Genomic DNA, 22,530 nt, shown 5'->3' on the forward strand with positions numbered 1-22,530 from the left:
GCATTGACTCGGGACTACATGCATTTTAGAAGTGTTACGTTATTTACATATCATATGAAGGAAGCAACACTTTAGAATGTACCCAGTGGGATCTCTTGATTTGAAATGCTAAATGTAATCCAGGGATCAATAACATGTATTCATAAACAATGTCACCTACAGGTGAACAGGAGTAAACAATAGAAAAGACAATACATGGATTATGCAAATACTCTGAGAAGGTTTAAGAAGGAGGAGGCAAATACAACAGCCAAATGTGTATTTTATTTAAAGGTGGATTAAGGCTAAGGATTAAATCTGTTTTGCTAATTTGTTAATACCCCCAAGAGTTGCTAGCACAACAATAAGAAACAAGCAGAATGAAGGAGATAGTGTACTGGCACTATGTCTGCTGAAAAGATTTGTCTGACCTCATTTTCAGGGCTTTATTATACGTTTGCCAAAGTGATTACTAAAATTCATTGGTCTGAATCCTTTTATTACTGGTAAAATGATGTTAGAAGCAACCATTATCATTAAACAATAATAATAATATTAAAAGAAATGTAGTTTCATGCAAATAATCTCAGCAAAGTAGAAAATCCCTTTTTTGATTGGGGATATCCCAGCAAAATACAGGTTTCATAGATAGGATTAGGATAAGGTATGATGTTCTAAACTCTACAGACTTGAAGGAGTGGCAGTTTTGGTTTGTGTTTTTTTTTTTTTTTTTTTTTTTTGGTAATCTGTTGAATTTATGGAATCTTTTCTTTTAATTAGTTAAGCGCCAAAAGTGTGGTGGTGCTGTATGAGACATAAGAGGTTTGTGTCCTGGGGATCTTCCAATTAAAGCCAATATAAAATGCATTCATATGTAATATAGTTATAACAAAAGAGGAAATATTAGAGGAAATTTGCACCCATTTTAGCATTAATATTTTAAAAGTTTAGACAGAGATTTTCTTATGATTGTTAAACTAATATTAAAGCAGGATAGAACAGGTAAAATGCTACTTTACAGTTTCTTACTGCGATGTCTGCTAAAGTCATAAATGAAATCCCTTCTCAACACCATGGACACCTCTGACACCAAACTCGGAATATTTTTGTAAATACTATTCATAGTTTAATCACCGTGATAGGTGCTTTTTATCTTTTGGACTTTCAGAATCTTGGGGCTAAGCAAGAGGGGTTCAGATTTTATTTAATGTTATCCTATATATTAGATTAATGAAAAGATTTAAAGGTGTCTTCTGTCAATATACAGTATACATGTACCTTGCATTAATGTAAATTAAGGGAATGATGTATGCACATTACATGTAAAATAAAATTCTTAAATTAGAAATTACACTCTTGATTAATGGGTCCTGTGTTTTGTTGTTTGTTTTTTGTTTCTGGTTTTTTTTTTTTTTAAGATACTGTTTCCCTTTTGGACGTCCTGAAGGAGCTTTAAAAGCCACACTTTCATTACTTGAAAGGGTATGTTTTTTTACTTTGTTTTAATCCTGCTGGAGTACTTAATCTGTGTGTCCTATTATAATTGTGCCAGTGAGGACAGCTGCACTTCTGTTTAGATACTGTTCTACTGGTTTCATTAATGCACTGCAACATTTTTCAACCATGACAGATAGAAAATATTTACACGAACTTCCCAGAAGTCATTGCAGTGATTTCCTATTTCTTTATAAATTGATGGTTGTTGAGCACAACCTCTCAAATGAAGGTGGTTATGATGAATCCTGGTCATGTGCCACCTGAGGCACATTGCGCAAATGCTTAACTTAACTTAGAAAAAACCTCCTTAAAATTGAAATAAACTCCCAGTAAGCGCAAAATTGAAGTCGATTTAAGAAGAAAAGGCGAAGGGCTAAAGTCAGCCAAATTGGCATGGAGAGCTGGAAATAAACTCTGGTCCTACAAATCCCCTGCACTGGTCCATAGGAAGGACAAGCAGTGTTAACAGCATCTATCCTCCCTTGGGAAAGATGAGCTTTACATTTTAGAAAGGACTCCATAGGAGTGGGAGGCTGCTGAGGGAATGAGCTAAAACAAAACATTGTGTGACCACCCAGGCAATACCCCAGGTTGTCTAACACTGCCCAGCATTTAGATGGCACCTGTCCCTGTAGCTCCACGCACAAAGTGGAAGTGGCAGCCATTTTGTGCCACTGAAACATTCCCTTGGCAGATTTTCTGTCTTGGAAGCCCTCTGCCGGGATCTATACCCAGTGGTGAGTCTGATTCTATCTATCCATTTTGTTTTAAAATTAACTTCATGTACTATTTTACCATATGTTTAGAAATCTGTTATGTGAAAGCAACATTACAATTTGTGTTGCTGCACAATGTACATTTGCATGTGCAAGTGCCAGCTTTGCATGCATAACTGGGACCCCATGCTTTTTTTATACTTACTTTTGAAAAATTTGGATCATGCTGTCTAGTGTAGATGCTTTGATTAAAGATCAAGTCTAGAATAAACGTAATCATGTAAAATCAGAACTGAATTTTGGTCACAGCTAACTACAGGCAGCAAAGTGCAAATAAGAAAATTTTAAATAGCAAAATTAAGAGATGCAAGTGAAACATTAAAGCAATTTTTTAGCTTTGTTGGATTATTAAATATAGTGTTAGAGATTGGAGGATATCAGACTCCCTTAGTATTATCTTCAAGGGAGAAATAAATATCTAGATTTACATATTAAATTCTCCATGACCAATTCACCTCATTTATAACAGTCTTGATTTTTCAAATCTGTATTTAAATTTTAGTCAGTAATTAAGTGTGTATAAGAAAAATCTTTAATTTCTTCAAATGCCTACATTTGTCCACACATTAAAAAATGTAAATAGTTCTTTTCTGTATTTTTTGTACATATTTTATTTATATTTTAAGCTACTAAAAGCCAACATACCTGTAAAGATTGAGTGACATTGAAGTCACTGGCAAAGCTTCCATTGTCTGTCCACGCCAGAAGAGACAGAAGGCCATGGATGTGGTTTAAGTAGGCTACAGTTTTATTCACTTATAATATCTGGAAGTACCCTGCAATAAATTGTACAGTGCAGAGAGCAGACGTTGGCTCCCTGCTGATCCAAACATAGGAGCTCCAACCCCCCTTCCTCTGCTTCGTTAAAGTGGATCAAGAAAAGGAGGGGGGTCTGAGTGATGAGATGTAGGAGACCCAAACCTCCATTACTCAGCTCCCATAAGGGATGCTTTCCTGCAAATCTTTTTCCAGTCCATTTTATCCAATAATTGTATCCTATTTATACCAAGTACCTGCACTGGTCATCCGCCACAAGTTTTATGAATTAAGTTGCGATATTATAACATAACCTCCTTACCCTACCCCACCTGGTCCCAGACCAGCAATGGAGAAGGCATAAAAACCCAAGCCACTCCGGCCACATTGACAGTGAGGGAAAAATTCCTTCCCAACCTTCAAAGGAAAAGGGGCAACTACCACAATACCCACAGCAGAACCCGGTCCTTTTGCCAGCTTCAAGGGAAGTGGGGAGAGAGAAGGGGCTTCCAGCCCAATCTGGGTAAAGAGGGTCTCTCCATGACTACCTAGGCTATGAATACCCACACCACTTTTCTGGGTCTGCAGGAAGGGCAGTGCAGTGACCTTGTCCTGACATGGCCCCATCTGCTTCCTACCCTTCCTGTCCATCCCTGTAAACTTCCCCCTTCTTCCCATCCGCTGTCAGGGAGCCCTTAAAGGGACAATGCTTCTTTTCTTCCAGCTAGCCAGACAAAGACCCACTCTCATAAAGGTTGCAGTGGGTATGTTAACTTCAAAAGGGATCAGGATTTCATCCTCAGTCCATTTTATCTTGGTTACTAATTTTAAATGCTGGAAGACTAGTCTCCTTTAATTTTTTTTTTTAAGTGTCGCAATTTTTTTGAAAGGCTGTTTATGATCTACCCTTCTACTGCTTCAAAAATGGAAGTCTGGTACTTGTGCTGCCTAAAATAGCTAATCCTTTTTCACAAATGAGACCTGCTTAATTTTAATAAGCATATGCAGGAGGAAGAACAATCAGGAATGGCAAGTCTTGATGCTGTGCTCTTCCAATATTTTTCTTCATCTGTCAGTGAGTGTTATGCTCATGAAATTGTTGGATGCATTTCACTGGCAAAGGCTTAGCATAGCACAGATAAGTGCTCTGCAAATTTCGCTACTCGCATCTCTAGCTGTGTACCTTAATCTAACCTTCAACACTTCTGGTATTCCAGTCTTGGTTCTCGCTAGAACAGAAACCGACAATCATGATGAATGGTGCCACACTGGAGGGGTGGTCTTTTAATGTGCATAAATGAGAACAAGAATGAAACTATCAAATTAATGCAACATAAACCAGGGTTTGAACTCAGATCTTCAGAGCTAGTTTATTAACCAACTGTTATCTACTGAAATGCCTCTTTGATTTCTGCATTTATTAGCAAATCTAAAATAGCCACTAGCGTACATTCAGATTTTTCTCTTGGGCTTTAGACAATGTGTGTAACCAATATGTCTATGTTTGTCTCTGGGATAGGTTTTAATGAAAGATATTGCCACTCCCATACCAGCAGAAGAGGTGAAGAAAGTGGTTAGAAAATGTCTGGAGAAAGCTGCCTTGATCAATTACACGCGACTTACAGAATATGCCAAAATAGAAGGTTAGTACAGTGATCAACTGCCAAAGTGGCTGTAAAAGCCAGCAATGCCTATTAACTGAATATTCCGTGAGCAGCCTTTTCCCTTTCCTGAGCAAACCTGTACCACAGCAAGGGGAAATGTCTCATTAAAATCTCAGCTGGTGAACTATAGAGCTTTTTCCTATTCATTGCTTTAATATGCCTCCTGGGACCCTGCTTGAATGAAAGATCCAGACTTCATGTTTAAGTTATCCTTTGTTCTTATTTGATTTTTCTTTAAGCCTAAAAGTGTGTTCATGGCTTATTTTTAATTTCTCTAAGTATTCCTAATAATTAAATTATTAGCAGTACATTCTTGCCATATCAGCAATAACAGTGCCCTGAAACTTGGAAACTAAGGTGATAGAGGCCTTAAGCAGCCAAATAGATAACAGAGTAATTTTGTTTGTTGTTGTGATGTCTTATCACTGTCAGTCAGAGATGGAAAACTTACTGGTGGTTTATACAGTGAGATGTAACAGTAAACTTTTGAAATATCAATTATATTTAGATTATTTATAAATGCAGTAACAGAAATAAGCATTATTTCTCATGATCTGCACTTTTTCTTTATTTACAATTTGTGTACATTTGGGGTAATGAGATTCATCAGAATTGTTGCTAGTCATGGAGTAGTTTATGATGTGCAATGTTATTGTCCAACATAAAGCTTGTATTTCAGTAAGTCATAACATTGGGAAAAGTTTATGAAGCCATAAATGCAATAAAATTATTTTCAGAAAGCATAAAATAGTGTACCAGTCATCCATTGTATACTGGTACAGAGTTAACTTTAGGATTAGGAATAAGGCACGAATCTCATTTTTAAAAAACATAGACAGTAGATGAGTTAGTTCAGCAGAAGAAAGACCATGACATATGCTTAAGAGTTGCATGTTATTACTAAACATTAAAATCTGTTTTAATATAATTTGTAATAACATTCTGGAATTAAATACAGTAATGATATCAAAACCCAGTGAAATGAAAGGAGGCCAATGTTTGTAGAAGTATTACACTTTTTTTATTTTTTTTTATTTTTTAACTCCAGCTCTGGTCAAACTCACTGACAAACATGAATTAACCAATCTCATGAGTGATTAACCAAAAAAGAAAGAAAAAAAAGCTATTTCATCACTATAGCAACCAGTATTATATAACAGCAGTAACAACGTGAAGCGACCTTAGTAACCAGTTTATCATCATTAATTATGATATCACGTTGTGTTAAAGCAAGAAGGATGAATATTAGGGTTTTTTTTAAAATGAGAGAGCCAAGATACCTCTTCTCCCTTAGCTTTGATAGTATGCATACTCATAATTGGGACTTCTGCTGTTCAATAATCTTGAGCTTTTAACAGAACTGTTAGAATAATAGGTATAAAAATTTAAAAAATAAATTAGACATCACCAGAGCCTGTAAAAGACTTAGAAACTTACAGATTTTAAGCTGGATGTAGAAACAGTTTATTTAAAATTAAAAAAAAAAAAAATACAGCATTCAGATGTTCTGAATTTTATTCTGGAAAAGTGTAGGAATGCAATTCTCCTAAGGACCACATTCTGCACTTTAAACCACACATATAGTTCCCACTGAAGTAAACAGGAATTCCATGTGAGCATCCAAAGCAGAAATTTGGCCCACTATATATTTTGACTAAAGTGAATTTCTTTGTGGTTTACTAAGCCCCTGCCCCATCTGATGCATAATTAGCTTGCTCTAAGTGCAAGGCATGTAATGGAAAGCCCCAGATACAGAAGTCCATCTTTTAAATTTTCTTATACAAATACATAACATCAAGAAGACAATTTTTTTGAAGAACAAGAGAGAGTATACATGTCCTAAATCCCTATTGGCACCAAAACCTCATATGACAAATACCTTGTCCAATAGCTTGCATTGTGTCTCTTTAGATTGATAGCAATCCTGGTCTGTCTTCATGTACTGAAATGGAGTTCTGGGTCCCCATAAGAATTAGTATTACTATTTTTATTTCTTGCTTACTCCCTGCATTGGACAGTGGGAAGCATCTAAGCATTATGTAACCTGCACAGCATTCATGGATATTGGAACTGATGCCTAATCAATTAATATTTCACAGTCAACAAACCAGCTTCAGTTAGTCAAACATCGGCCTACTCCATGTGCTCTAGTGGTTATATTGGCTACGTATAAATCAATAACAATGAAAGACAGAATAAAGCTACAAAGATGGTTATCATAACAATAGTAACATACAGTATTCTTATTCTGTGTTTTACTGTTTTTTTTCTCACCAATTTCCCAAGCACAATATGGGATGGATATGCAGGCTCAGTCATTGGGCATAAACCAGAAAGAGAACTGTTCCTAAAATATAGTCAGATGGGAGTAGCAAATCAACAAGGACTACATGGAAACACACATGCATTACACCCTCAATGGGAAAAGTCAGGTGATCTGTGAAAAGTCAGGTGATCTGTGAAAACTCAAACAGGACAATCTGGGATTAAGAAATATCCTGTAGTAGTTGAAATGAAAATGTACTATACATTTAAATACATGCTGAAAATAGAAAATACCATTATCAAAATTTCAACATGAGTTCAGCTTATTTTAATCCTCTTTCATTTCCCCATTTTTCTACCTCCTTTCCCCACATATCTCTTCATTACCAAAGAAGGAAGTCTGTTCAGAATATCATTATTAATGTTATCTATTTTTGGATGAATAGCATGTGATTAATTCCTTTTTTGAATTGCTTAATGATATTGAATTTTAAAGCAAAATTTTCAGTGCCTGCTTTTTTTCTTAAACTGATTTGTGGTTGTCAGGTTTTTATTTGAAGAGCAACAAATGTAGTTTTCTGTATGCATACAGAAAAGTCAGTCAAAAATTTTAAATAGATGAGTGCTGAAATGCCTGTTTTGATATTTGTTCTGCTTTGATGGGGTTAAATTAAGCACTGTATTTTTCTCTGATGGTGTCTTCATTTCTTTTTCCTTACACTTTAGCAACAGCAGAGAAGGATCCAGGTGATTACTATTTGTGTGTATGCATGATTGTACCATTGCTTTCAGTGTATTATATTTAAGTTAATTTAGTTTATTAATTTATTTAAACAATCCCAGCATTTGGACCAGAACACAATAAAATATTACAATTAAAGTTGTGCTTGGAGTATAGTCCATGCATTGTTTACCTATAGTGAAACATACATATGATGTGTATTATTTATTAACAATCTAGATAATTGTAAAATTCTGTAATTTCTGGAGTTTGACATAGTTTAGAGGATAATATTTTCATCACATTCTTCAAACAGAACATTTTGTTTAATTTGAAAAATATACACAGAGGAATTAATTAATGGCTTCTTTGGTTTTTTTTATTGACTAAATTTATAATTAAAGGGACATTGTCAAATTACTTGAGACCCAAACTTTAGGTTCTTTGAGTATAAGCTTTTATGAAACGTAATGGGCTAAATCCTGAATTTGGCCCTCTGTTTTTACTCAGGTTTTACTCCATTGAAAGTAATAGAAGATGTCCTGAGTAAGGACCTTAATGTTTGGCCCCATGTAAATGTAATTGTTTCCAATAAAACTTTAAGAAATAGGGGGAAAGATTAGTGGCAAAAAATAGTTTAAATGGAAAATATTCTCTTACATTGTTTGCAGTTGAAACATGACAATATCTTTCTAATGTATGAGAATCAGAAAGTGAAACTTATTAAAAACTACAGTGAAATTGACTATCTTATTTTCATTGGTCCATGTGAACTCTCTATATACTGGTATTTTCTGCAGTGTCCATTACCACCCCAATGGGTGCTCCATGGAGTCTTCTGCTTTCCGCTTTGCCCAGTTTGTTTGTTTGGTGTATGCGCACGTGCACACGCACACACACACACACACTGCATGCCCTAAAAATGGTCAGATTGGATTAGCTTAATCTCCTTTTGAAGCTAGTTCCACCGTCAAATGCTCTCAGTAAAATAGCTAAGACGCCTTATTTCTGTCTCACATTTCATTCGGATCTTTGTAAACTGCATTGTTACGGAGGAGAGCAGCTGTCTTGAGAGGTCACAGATGGAGATGTGGTTGCTGATATACCAGGGTCCTGACCTATTGATGGCTTTTAAGATCAGGACCAGGAACTTGAACTAGCAACAGAAATCTTGCTCAGTCACTCTCCTGTTGGGAAGGGAGAAAGGCCATGATTATTACCTAGATAAAGTGGTGGAATAAAAATGTTTGTTAAATCTTCAGTGTTCACTCCTAGTCTAAAAATGAGGCTCAGTGCATGTCTGGGTAGGAGTATGGTGCTGCCAACTCTTGCGATTTTATCATGAATCTTGTGTATTCTGCATTTTTTTCTTAAAGGTCCAGCTCCTAGAGTTATGCAGTTTTGTTCTAATCCAGTTTTCATTTAAAAAAAAAAAAATAAAGTAAAATTTCTAGTGCTCATGGCTACAGAGAAAGGCTTGAAAATACAAACCATAAAGGCTCAAAACCACCAGAAGGGAAATAAAGAGAACCCAAAATGTGTATTTTAAAAAAAATCAAAATGGTAAGCTGAACTCATGATTTTTGGGGGCCTCAGTCATGGTTTTTTGAATACTTAGGGTTGGCAATATTGGGTGTGGGCTTGCCTATGAGGAAAACATGGCTACCGTGACGTACCAAAGAACAGATGCTATGGTAATCGTAGTTCTATTTATGTGGACAATAATTTCCCCAAGCATGATTAATCTTGGGGATTCTGGCAGCATGATGAACAGTGGGTCTGTCTGTTCCTCTAGGAACTCAGGAGAAGTCCTCCTCTGGACTGAAGCCCCTTGGTGTCTTAGGTTTCTCTGCCTTGCAGACCACATTTTGTTTCTGGATTGGGGCATCTGAGACTGAAGTGGAACAGGACTGATGTTTTGCCTCCCTTTGTCTTTCGCTATGTCTGCACCGGCGCACGTATTCAAGTACAGGACTGTGTACATGCTCACACATGCTTCCCAAACCCATTCCAAGTGTCTACATTATGCTGTGCTGCACATGGGTATAACACTGTGTACACATGTATACATGTGTCCACATTGCTGCTGCTGTTACATGTCTCAAGAGACCAGGTTATAGGTGGTTGGGCCTAATGGTCGGAGCAGGAGTCAGGCCTAATGGTTGGAGTCTGAATGGCAGAGCCAAGGATCGAAACAGAGTTGGAGCTGAGGGTCAGAACCAGATTACCTGTAGTCAGGGAAGGCAGAAGCAGGGCTGGTTCCCAGACAGGACTGGAACAAGGCCGGGACAGGGCAGGATCTAGGCTGGAATGAGGCTGGGTGAGTGCAGGAGCAAGGCAGGAGCAGGGCTTGGCATGAGCGGAGCACAGGGAGACAGAGAATCTGCTGGCGTGTGCGTTGAGCAGCCACTCATCCTCTGCAGCTGTTGGGCTTAAGAACAAGCTAACTGACTGCCTTAGCCAATCAGGTGGTTGTGCTGTAGCCTAGCAGTGCTTATTGGCTGCCTGACAACTAGGCAAGTGCATCTGCAGGTCCTCATTCCTGACAATATGACATTAGCACTACCATTTTGGGCAGTATCCTAGAGTTTTGTGTCTCAGAGGGAGACACTCTAGGAACCGCTTTACTGTGTACTGTTGGTACTGTCCCCTGCCGTCACACATTTGCTGATGGCAGTTCCTGATCACGTTGCCCCTCACTGTTATTCCCTGCCAAACTGGGTGGAAGATATGCAGCAATGTCATGATGATTTGGTTCTGCTCCGGCTCTGTATTGTGGGACAAATAGTTATGCAGTAGAGTAGGCACTTGGTGAGGTATTGGATGGAATTTGGGCAGAACTTTCTGGCAAGTCGAAGATGGCTGACCTTGAGAGTCAATGACAATTTATTCAGCTTACATGGTGTAGCTATAGTGAATGCTGGTATTACCATAGTGTACCTTTGGGTGTACTGTCATTTCTGGTTCAGAAGAAGCAGCACCGTGTGGTGGAGTCAGATTGTTTTGGAAACCTGGGATGACCAGCAGTGGCTTCAAAACTTCCCAGTGAGGAAGCAGATTTTCATGGAACTATGTGAAGCACTTGCACCAAACCTCCAGCACCAGAACACTCGATTCAGGAAAGACATGCCGGTCCAGAAGTGGGTGGCTATTGCCCGGAAGCTGGCAACACCAGACAGCTGTGGGTCCATTGCAAACCACTTTGGGGCAGGAAAATCCATCATTGGGGTTGTGGTTGTTCATGTTTGCAAGGCAATTAGCACTGTGATCTAGCCAGGGATGGTTACCATAAAAAAAGTTCCAGAAATAATAGCTGGGTTTGAGAATATGAAGTTTCCAAACTCTGTGTGGACCATTGGTGGCACCCACATCCCAATAATTTGCCCACCACAAGGGGCAAGTGAGTATGTGAACCAAAAAAGTTACTATTCACTCATTTTGCAAGGCTTGGTGGACCACAGAGGCAGATTCATGGATACCAACATGGGAAACACTGGAAAGGTTCGTGATACCAAGGTGCTGAGGAAATTAGGATTGTACTTCAAAAAGGAAAGAAGGGACTTTATATTGTTCTGCACGGTTTGTCTGTGCCCACTGTTATTTTGAGGGACCCTGCATACCTACTTCTAACTTGGCTCACGAAACCATACCCTGACATCAGTGACTCTGGAAAAAGATATTCAGTTACAAGCTCAGTGGTTGAAGAATGGTCATGGAATATGCATATGGTAGGCTGAAATCTTGTTGGCGATGCCTACAAACCAATCTGGATGCCAGATTGGCAAATCCTGCTTATATAATTGTCGCTTTCTGTGCACGCCATAACATTTGTGAGGGTAAAGGAGAGTGCTTCCATTCTGAGTATGCTCAGGATGAGTCTGGATTACAAACTCTGTATAGGCAGTCAGATCTCACCCACATACAAGGTGGTTCTGGCTCTCAGCCAGCAAGGAAAATCCAGGATGACATATGTGCACACATCTTGAAACAGCAGAGAGGCAGAGGATGACATTTGCCTGTGCCAAGGGACATCGTCACACCTTGTACAGCTGCTGGAAATGCACATGAGGGAACATTGACAGATACTTGTGGAACTACATAGCTTTGTAAAGGTTTTGTTCCCTTGTGTGGGATTTGGGGGGTGGGCACTTGGCAAGGTTCAGGGACTCCTATAGGCTCATAATTCCTCTCCTGGATGCAAGGGAGGTGGTCTCTCTGTGAGGGGTTTTGTGTCTCAGTGGATGGAGACGTCTTGGGAGTCCTGCAGGCTCCATGTTCTCCTTGTGGTCACTTGTCTTGAAAGAGGGTCCTCTGACTCAGCAGCACCCTGGGCAGCACCTGGAGGAGGAGGAGAAAGTGGTGGTGGTTCATGGACAGGTGCAGTGGCCCTGGTAGCAGGTGAGCCCCAAACCCTTTTGGCCACCAGTTCTGTGAGCATCTCCATTAGGGCATGCTCCTGTTCTCTGTGGTGTGCCTCTTGCTCCAGGAACTGGTTCATCCATGTCTCTTCCTGCTAAAGAGTCCGCTTCTCCCATGCTCTGAGGAATTCAAACTGTTCCTAGTTTCTCTTGTCCATCCTTATGAGCAACTCATCCAGGATCCTTCTCCGTCTGCTTCTGCTGTCTCTGGGGTGCTGCTCCTGCCCTCCTAGTGGAATTGTGTCCCTTGTGGGAGCTGAAGTCCCTGCCAGTTTAAAGAGAAGGATAGCTTTTTTTTTCCTTTGGAAGAAGCTGAAAAAAACCCCCAACATAACATAACTTTGCTAAGGCCTCAATTTTGATATTTTTCAGCATTCCAGGAATGCAACTGTTAGACTATCCTTGGTTCTCAGGCAATGATTGCATCCTATGAGGAAGGAGCAGGGTATACTAATGGTAAGATACATTTACTACTATTTTTAAAAATGTTAAATTTTCATAGAGTCTCAAAGAGGGTGTAAGCGGGGTGGGGACATTTCCTTCCAGGGGCTGTTATTAGTTAGTAATTTCTGTTTTAAAGACTGGCTAACATTTGGAGAATATAGCAGTTTTCAAGGTACAAGAAAAGCAAAGAGAGGTGGCTTTCCAGTCCTGAGAAGAGATCCAGCAGTCATTGCCAGAGATGTTTCTGCTAATGGTCATCTTCCTATATATTGCTGAATGGGCAGCTGTGAAGGTGGACCAAGCAGATTTGCACTGCCATTTAACTTCAAGACCCAGCTGAAGGTTCTGCTACACCAGAAATTTGCTGAAATATGCTTACAGGAGTGGGAGGCAATTCAACTGGAAATAGACTCTATTCTCATCTAGCATATGAAGTTTCCATGCAAAGGGAGATATGAACCATGAACACTGTCCACCTACCTCCAACCCTCGGCATCACCTGAAAATCCTGCCCCTGTGCCTGTCTAACAACAGTGAAATAGAGAAAGAAAGAGAGACACCCCAACTTTATTTGGTTCCCTGAAGTTTGAGATCAGCACAAGCCCCTCGCCTCTCCATTGCAAAGAGACCACACTGTGTTTATCCAACTGCCAGACTGGTTCCTCTCCCACCTGACTCATGCAGCAGGGCTTGGTGTGGCAAGGGGGCCAGACGCCGGGGACGGACATGGGTAATTGTGTAATTATGTAATCTTCCAAGGGAGAAAGGACTGCTGTGAGTAACTTTTCCTCAGACAACCAGTGTTCCCTTCCCCTTCCCAGACTTAAGCCTCCCTCCACCTCAACTCTCACTCCCCCATTCCGTGCGGCTCTTGTTTGTAAGGGGACAGTAATATTGGGGGAAGGGAGAGGCACTGAAACTGTAATCCTCCAAGGGACAAAGACAACTGGGACTAACTTTAGACAACCAACTATAAGTTTTCTGCAGCTGTCCCATCCCCAGCCTGGACCTTTCTAGCCTTCCACCTCTCTTCCCCCAGTGCACGTGGACAGTCGCCATCACTGCCTGACTGCTGGCTGAGAAATGCACAGACACCAGGGCACAATGATTTTTCATTAACAATCTGTTTTTAAGACATAGCTTCAGCCAAATGCATAATAGTGGCTCATAGGAAACCAATAAAACCATTGCTTTATAGCTGTGTCTTCCTTGCGGACCATTTTGGGATCGAGTGGCGCAGGGGCAGGATAGAGGGGGGAAAGTCAGTGGAGTCTGGTAAGGGGATGGGAGTGGCAATGCCATGGCTTCAGCACTGCAGTTCAAACTCTCAGAAACATAGCAATGCATGACATATTACCCAGAGAGGGAAAGTGCACAGTACTTCAAATGCCCTGGATCTTAAAATCAGGAATTTAGCACCAGAGCAAGAGGAGATATTGGTGGGAGGGAATTGTAACTTACCCATCTTGATTTCAGTTGCTACTGTGGCTTGGGGGCCTCCTTGGGTTTGTCAGGGGTCTTTCTCAACTGGCTGCTGTGGGTAGAGGTGCAGAATCACATGCTCCTCATCCTCTGGATCTTCAGGGCATTCTCCATGGTCCCTGCTGCCTCCTCACCCTGGCCCTCATCGGCATCGTGTTGGACATTGAGGTCAGCAGGGTTCAGGAGGGAATCACGAGCCACTTCAGGCTCTGTACTGGGAGACTCTGACAGGACCGGATCAAGCTCTTCATATAAGGGGTGTGTACGACAAGCCCTCCTGGTGCGACCATTGGAGTCTTTTGCTCTCCTATACAAGAGCCTTGTGCTTGATGTGTTCCCGGTACTGGGCCAGAGTCCACTGTATACCCACCTTCTCCAGCCTCCATGAAATTTCCCAATACAGCTGTGTTCCACCACTGCAGGCAAAGTTGTGGAGGATGCTGTATTCTGACTACATGTTGATCAGCACCCATGTGTGGTCTATGGGCCAGATGGCTGCTGTTGGAGCAGGATTCATGTTCACCTGTAATGATCTGTAAAGAGTGCAGTGAAAATCTGTTCTGATGTGGTCAGTGCAGCTTGCTCCTACTGGTGATGGCGGGGAGGAACTTTCATAGATTGGGTGAGGGTCAGGAAGAAAAGGGTTCAGTGCACTTTAGAAATGGGGATAGAGGACTATTGAAACTTGAGACACATTACACGCCGCTTAGCCCCATCCACACTGAAAATTGGCATGGGTAGGGGCTGTGCCACACCCCTCAGGTATGCTAGCTCACTCGCCCTGTGCTGGCCTTCAGACATGTGCTTCTGGGGTTTAGATGTGGACGATAGGGGAGTTATGGTACGGGAATGGGCATGTGTATAGCCACTGTGTACCTTTTGTTTTGGTTAGTTCTGGAATCAATCTTAGTTTGTGTTGTACTGAGTAGCCTGTTGGGACTAGCTGGACTAGAACATGTTTGAAGTGTCATTAAATCATGTCTCAGTGATGCAGACAAGTTTGGGTGTTCTGTCTAAAATCAGATGATGTTCAGTGCTGGATTTATTGACAGCTGATCTCACATTTATCAGCAGATGGTTGTGTCTGCAATTTGCGAGGGAGGGAGGTCTTCAGGTTCCACTCTCTTGAAGGTTCCTGTTCTCCATCAGCATAGCAGCTCTCTTGGGTGCCTTATGGACAGGGAGTTGGCAATATGGACTGTGAAAGAGAAGTGTTGGAGCATTAGTGTGTTTGACTAGTGGCCTGATGTATGTGAGGGCATTTTCTGTGTGCATGTGTGCCTTTTGGTGACTTTTTATTACATATATGTACAGTACCTAGCACAATAGAACCTTGATCCTTGGAGCCTTGAGGTACCACTGCAATATCAATTATATCAGCAACAGTGTGGGGGTTGCCTTGGTGATGTTCCCAGGATGAGGTCACATTCCATTTGAGAAGAAGGCTCAGATGGTGATGGAAGGCTGTGTGAAGATGACTCTGGCTGGGGCTTCCTCTTGATGCTAGTGATGGAGTGAGGAAGAAAGCTGCTATGAAGTTCTCCCTTCCCTCGGGGAGTAGAAGTTTCTGTAGTGAGTAAACAAACAGCATACTGTATATGGTGAAAATTAAATTAGATTTTAAAATTCTTTCAATTTTTATACTGTACACGCCAGTTCTACATCCATGGTATACCCAAAATTCCCATTGACTTCTGTGGAAATTTTGGGTTCCCAGGAGATGCAAGATCTTTTCTTCAAGTTGTTGTTACAAACAAGTAAGGACGTGTGTGTGTGTACACATTATATATTATACATACATCTATTTTATAATTATATTTTATAACATATAATGTGTATGTTTGTACACACACACACACGTACAAAGATTTCCTTACCTCTTTGTAACAGCAACTTTATGTATATATATAAAAATATATAAAAAAAAATATGTACGGTTATTACTGACCAACTGATTTCTAATTTTAAGTGAGGAATATAGAAAAATAGTACAAATAATTAAAAGAACTGAGCAGCCTGCAGCACAATAGCAGTGGTGACAAGTTACACATAGTAGTTATATGATTAGAATGTGTTTATAGAGTGAATCCTTATGCCTTTGTTTTACTCCTCTTTGCTGTACACCATTATGGTGTATGTTGTTTGTTTTAAAGCCATATTTTCTTATGTGCACCACAGACGTACTGCTCTTACTTCTTATTCCTGCAAACCATTGATATGAGCAATGTAAAATGATGAAACGGAGGGAATGGAGAATAGTACAGGAATTGACTGAAATTATATGGTGCGTTTATTTCTTCATTTTTCTTTGTTATTTTTGTGTTTATCCCTCACTTTGGGTTTTTTTGCACACTTTAAAATAAATCCATTATCATCCAGCTAAGTCTTAGAGGATAGTGAATCTGTTCTTTGGATGCACTGGCAAGTGGATATATTGTGGAATGAATATGAATAAAGCCCTTTGCTCACAGTGAGAAAAGAGTGATGCACAATGTTAGAAAGATCAATATTTTATTTTTCTGTTATTTATAATTTAAATGCATAATTAAATTCACTTTTTTACAAAAAGGGTAGCTGTAAATAAATCAGACAATTCACAGGAATGGGTAAAATGACAATAAATACATTGTGAGGAAAAAGCTTTTGGATCCCGTGAAACACTTTTATCCAATGAAAATCACAAAAGGTCCTGAAAAAGATGCAAATACTAATGGATCTTGTGTATCTTAATTCTAGATAGACAAATAGGGCTTGCTCCTATTGTAGTGAATGACCAAACTGCTGTTCACTTCAATGAAAACATGACTGGACCCATAATGTGTATTGGATGTATCCATAACATTGTATCTGACATTGTAGCTGAAGACAAGGGAAGACTATCTCTTAGTAATTATCACTGACCTCTTAACTTATGCAATAGATTTTGTATATAGGATCTTGAAATGAAAAGGTGTCCTGAATAAAAGGTATACAGAGGTGAACATGCAAATTCTTTGTGTTGTGAGAATCTTTTCTCAGCAGTGTGGTTGCCAGGTTCCCAGGTCTAACCCCCAAGTGCTCTCATTTCCATAGTGTCTCAACTGAACTAAATTCAGAGTGCTTTCCCAGAAGACCATAGTTAGGTTTTTGTTTTTTGTTTTTTGTTTTGTTTTGTCTTTTTAATGGAAGATGTGGTGTAAGCTGAATTTACATAGACAGGATTTGTTTGCAGTCTAGATGACATTTTGCTTAGCTCTCCTATGTTGTTGGATTATACAGAAAACTCTGAATAAAAATGAACATTTACAATAGCCAATATACCATGGAACTTACTTATACCATATGCCATTCTTTACAGCATGGGCTGCTGAAATTCTCATAGCTGTAGATACTCTGTTCAGGCAATATAATTGCCATATTATAGTGAAAATAGCAGCAACCTCCATATTAAGGTTTTCTAACACTTCTCATTATAATTTTTTCTTCCAACCATTTTAAGGGCTCTAATGCCTCCATGGTTTGCAGCAGAGACTTAACATTTTGCTGAGAGATGGTCCTGGGATCAAACACACATTTTGCAATCCCCATGAAAATGTCATGTTTATGCACAAGCGGCCTTAATTCTGGCCTATCCTAACTTTTGAGTACTTGACTTTTTGCAACCGTAAAAACATTCTTCTAATGTAGCTTTTTTGTATGTAAATGTATATTTCTGAGGTAATTTTATGAATTGTCATATTAATAACCAGTAATATTTGGTATATAACTTGATATAAATTATCTGTGTAGTAATAAACATATCTTTTTGATTAAGGTCTGAGGTATTAGATGAGTTTACTGTACTAGTTCATAAACAGGGAGCCCACTCCAATGAACGGTGTGTGGAAATGTGATCTTCTCCATTGCCTTTTTCCTCCCTTTCAACCACCATGCTGCTTAGGAAGAAGATGACCCCACTCACACACAATGAATAATGTTTTATTTACATTGTACTTATAATACAGCAACCATTCATCACTTGCCCCATTTATTCTCCCTCCTCAGAAATGAATATTTTTGCCCATAAAGTTATTTAAAACAGGACTAGATTACAGGTAATAGACTCTACCCCCTAAACCACAGCTGCTCTTTCTGACTCAGAGGCTGGATAGGAGCTTTTAAAGTTAATTTTTTATATAAATTACTCACCATTTGGAGTTGGGGAGGCTTAGCCTTTCTTATGAATGCTACAAGGGTTGAGGCTGTGGGACTAAGTTTCAAATGGTTGGGAAGCTGAAGGGGCCATATTTGTTGTGGGTATATGGATGTTTCTTGAGGGTGCAGGAGCCAATCAGACTGCAGAGATTTCCATGAAGTCTAGTTCTTTTATTCATTATATAAATTGGATCTGCCAATCGGATACCATTGTGATGGATGTGCTATAAGAACCTGAAGAGAATAAACTAGAAGAAAATCATACCAAAGGCTCCTGTAGACTTTGCAGCTGTTCAAAAACATACCATATATATCATGCACATATTACTCTTCAGCCAGTCAAAGTGCTGAGGTCTGAAGTAAGTGTGAACCCCATGCTATAGTGGGTCAGTAACGGAACAGCCTGTGTCTGCTTAATTTGAAATAAATTCACAGGTAATATATCATTAGAAACAAGTTTTCTAAAGGAAGGGAAACATGTAAATGCCCTCAAAGCTCACAAGGATCTATTTGAGGAAAAACAAGAACACTACAAACATTATTGAAATTGAGGAGGGAAGTAGAGAGTCACTTATGCATGTGGTGAGAGGGCTTCATGGTGATTTAAAGCTCTCGGTGCATGTTCATTTCACTGAATGAACAAAGAAAAATCAGTGACCTGCACAATCACATAACATCGTGTTGTTGGACTCTGATTACTATGCAACTAAATGAAAATCAAATGAGAACATAATAAAACACTTTGATCCTCAGCTTATTCATATGGATCTAATGTTTTCTATGTTTATTTACACAGGGATTTATTCCATTGAAGTAAAATATTCTGTAGCCACCAGTGGAACAAAAGATTGACCCAGAACTAATCATTTAATTCTTTTTCCCGTTTGAAGAGAAATTAAATTATAAAAGGAGAAAATTATAGAGCAGTAGTGTCAGTATTGCCAACCTCAAGCATTCAAAATTAGCTTAAAAATTATGGGATTTTTAAAAATAATACATTTTGTATTCTTTTTTTATTTACCTTCCAGTTTTTGAATCTTCATGGTTCACATTTTGAAGGTTTTTTTCTTCAAAATCATGAGGCCTAGGAACTTTTTTTTAATTGGGAGCTGAGATCCTCATGATTTGCATGTGACTCCAGGAGCTGGGCTCTAAAGAAACAATGATAATTAAGTTTTTAATAGAATGTTTTAAAATCCTTGATTTACAAAACCTATTTAACTCCTAAGTAATAGTTATGGAGTCACTGGTTACAGCTCCATAGTTAAGGTTAAGTTCCGTTTTTCTTTAAAGCAGGAATTCATCCTCTTTGTTTTGTAAGGAAAATGTAGTGTATCCTTCTTAGATGAATAGTCCTTACTCTTTCAGTACAGAATTAATTTTTTGAGAATGTACAAGAAAATCCATCAATTAGTTTGCGTTAAAACTAATTTAAAATTGGGTCCTTTAAGAAATTCAGCATCTATAGCAGTTTTTACTTGGTTCCAAATGATCTTAACAATTAAATAACAGAGACACTTCAGACTTTCCAGATAGTTAAAATTAAATGAAGTCTTTTGAATAAACTATATTTGAAGAAATTAGGCTGAGATTAAGCTAAGATATTAATGATTGTGATGTCTAATTCTATAGGCTACAGACAGGCTCAGGTAACTCTTAAATGCAGACATTGTGACATCAGAGGTAACCCAAACAATTGCCATCTTTCCTACATGTGCATGCAAAGTTGTGTTGGTTGTAGTGATTCTGAGAGAGAGACTTAACACATGAGTGAAGAGTTCTCATTGATAGATGATTTGGCCTAGCTGTCACTGCTTTATAAAGAGGCTGTGGCTGCATAACAGCTTGGGCATCAGTGTTTCAAAGGCTCCCCATGGCACTGCTGTCATGGCTCCGCTGTTCATTCATGCAACACAACCAGGAGAACTGAGGAAAAATCACAAGGGGAGCCCTTCACATAGTTCCAGTCTCACTAACACAGCTCTCTAAACTAATGAGTCAGTTGCGTACCAGATTCAACAGTCTGTTTCAGCTGCTCTGGCAATGCAAAGCAGCTGTAAACCCATCTTAAGTGGACAGTGGGCTCTGGCTGCCTTGTGCTGCTCTAATATACCAGTGACTCTACCCTTAAAAGTTATTTATAAAAACAGATTTAAGATGGAGAATCCATGTCATTAAAATTGTTAGATATATTGCATGGTAATGTTATTTTTGGGGTTTAGAATTGTTTAGTATTTGTGGATGGTATTTTTATTAATTTCTAAAAACTAAGGACATTCCTAGACAAAAAACTATGTGAAGATGTAGTTAAGTTTGAGAGGACATACCACTGACTTATGGAAAGAAATAAACAGCTAAGGTTCCCAAAATAACCTTAACTCTGCCCTGTAGGGACATCATGCAATAAACATACAATTGTTTTATATCTTGCAGTCCGAGATTAGATAAAACTGATTTTAACACTATTTGAGTTTTTTCATATTTCCTCTTCTCCCCCCACCCCCCCATGTGGCATCTCTAGTTTTTTGTTAGGGAATATTATTAGAATACAAAATGGTAAAGATGTTAAACTGGAAAAGGTTCATGCCTATGGTAAACATATTTCCCTAAAGATATCCCAACAAGAAATGATTTATGTTTAATTCACAATAATTATTTTATTTCAGTTTATTTTAAATGCTCCTGTCTGTAGTTCCATAATCCTAGAATATCTGTAGCATGTGACTGACATTTAAATTAATTTTTTAATTAGGAAAATTTATTTTTTCAGCCTCAGGAGGATCAGCTCTTGACAAGTCCATTGGAGGTGGGCTGTGTTGGGATTTTTGAAGACTCAAAATGTCTCTCCAACAAGGTTTTATAGTGTTGTGTAACAATGGACAAGTTACTTCCTCCATCTGTTCCTCTGTTTCCCACCCAGCCCTTTCTGTCATGTATTTAAATTGTAAGCTCTTCAGGGAAAGGACTGTTTCATACTACTTGTTTGAACAGGGCCTAACACCACGCGTCCCCAGTCTTGGTTGTGACCTCAAGACCATTACTATAAAATACAAAATAAATATCTGTTGCTTGGTCTTCATCTGTCTGAGGTGTCACGTACTGTTTATCTTATGAATTAGTTAGTTGCTATGTTAAATTATTCCTTTTCATTGAAAACTATAGGAGGAAAAAACAAATTCACATAGCTTAAGATATCCCCTTTTAATACAGTATAATTTTTTTGACAGTAGGTGGAGGTAGAGGCTGCCTGAAACACAGACTGCTTTTTAAGTAGGCACATCCCAGCCTAATATGAGTCACCGGTAACGCTGGCGAAAGGAACCCATCTTAGGGTTTTGTATTGCCACTTATCACTGTACTATCTGAGTGTGAGTCCCAGTTCCCTGATTTAAGCAACAAACGATGCTCCTTTCTCTTTTGATCTAGTGGCATTCCATGGAGTTCATATCCTTTGAGACTTTTCACTCCTATATGATATCCTGATACATACATCTGCAAAACATATAAAAAGAAGAAAAAAAGAGAGAAAATAATGTAAAATGATACATTGTGTAATATAATCTTAGTCATGGCTGCTTTATGGACAAAAACAGCCCTCCAAATGATTGAAATAACATTTTTTTTCACTGAATAATTTCTGATATAAACTAAGCATTTTCTTCACATAAGGTGGTTGTGATACACACACATGAAAATCCTCTTGAAGAAGCCTATAAAGCAGGCGAGCACTACTTGGAAGAGGCAAGCAGAAGTGGCAAACGGGAATTTTGGAGGGCATAGCTGCAGATCCTGTGTTTGGAAGTAGAGGAACTTGGCAAGTTATGTGTTTCATGCTTCTGGTTGTTCTCTGTGAAGGTCGTGTGGCTAGGCTGTGGGCCCCTGAACAGGCTAGCCGAGACAGGTCTGTTTGTTAGTGTCTCAGTAAGGCCCCCATGGCTCTGTGACCAGGCCTGGTGTTTGAGTTTCTGAGCACATGGTTAATCCCTCCCTATTAACAAGGGGATTGAGCTGAGTAGTGAGGCTTAGTATTTGTTAGCTGCCAGGTGAGCTCCTGAATTGCTGCATAGGAGCTACAAATGGGATTTTCTGAGGGAGTTGGCAGAAGGGACCATGGTGTCTTATTTTAGGTGTTGTCCTACACCAGGCAGCAGATATGAATAACAAGAAACAAACTTCTTTGGCCTGCTTTAGATGTGCTATATTTTCCTTTCTGCCCATAGATAGAAGAAAGTTCTGGTGCACAAAATGCTAATTGGTAGCCAGACTGAAGGAGAAGATACACAGTACTTAAAGGGTATGTCTACACTACGAGAGTAGTTCGATTTTAGTTAAATCGAATATGTGGAATCGATATT

The 22,530-nt window shown here is 39.1% G+C and overlaps 1 protein-coding gene across 14 annotated transcripts in view; it reads left to right on the forward strand.

The window, feature by feature from the left end:
• CADPS2 (calcium dependent secretion activator 2) overlaps positions 1–22,530 on the forward strand; it is a 581,803-nt gene that overhangs the window by 439,482 nt on the left and 119,791 nt on the right. For 8 of the 14 annotated variants that reach the window (XM_065397473.1, XM_065397474.1, XM_065397479.1 and 5 more), the window contains 3 exons: positions 1,398–1,461; positions 4,528–4,651; positions 7,664–7,684. In XM_065397473.1, the coding sequence (XP_065253545.1) occupies positions 1,398–1,461; positions 4,528–4,651; positions 7,664–7,684 (209 nt within the window). The remainder of the gene's footprint in view (positions 1–1,397; positions 1,462–4,527; positions 4,652–7,663; positions 7,685–22,530) is intronic. The other 6 variants (XM_065397477.1, XM_065397483.1, XM_065397485.1 and 3 more) reach the window with 1 other exon arrangement.

Source organism: Emys orbicularis, chromosome 1, assembly GCF_028017835.1.
Source record: "Emys orbicularis isolate rEmyOrb1 chromosome 1, rEmyOrb1.hap1, whole genome shotgun sequence".
Taxonomy (NCBI): domain Eukaryota; kingdom Metazoa; phylum Chordata; order Testudines; family Emydidae; genus Emys; species Emys orbicularis.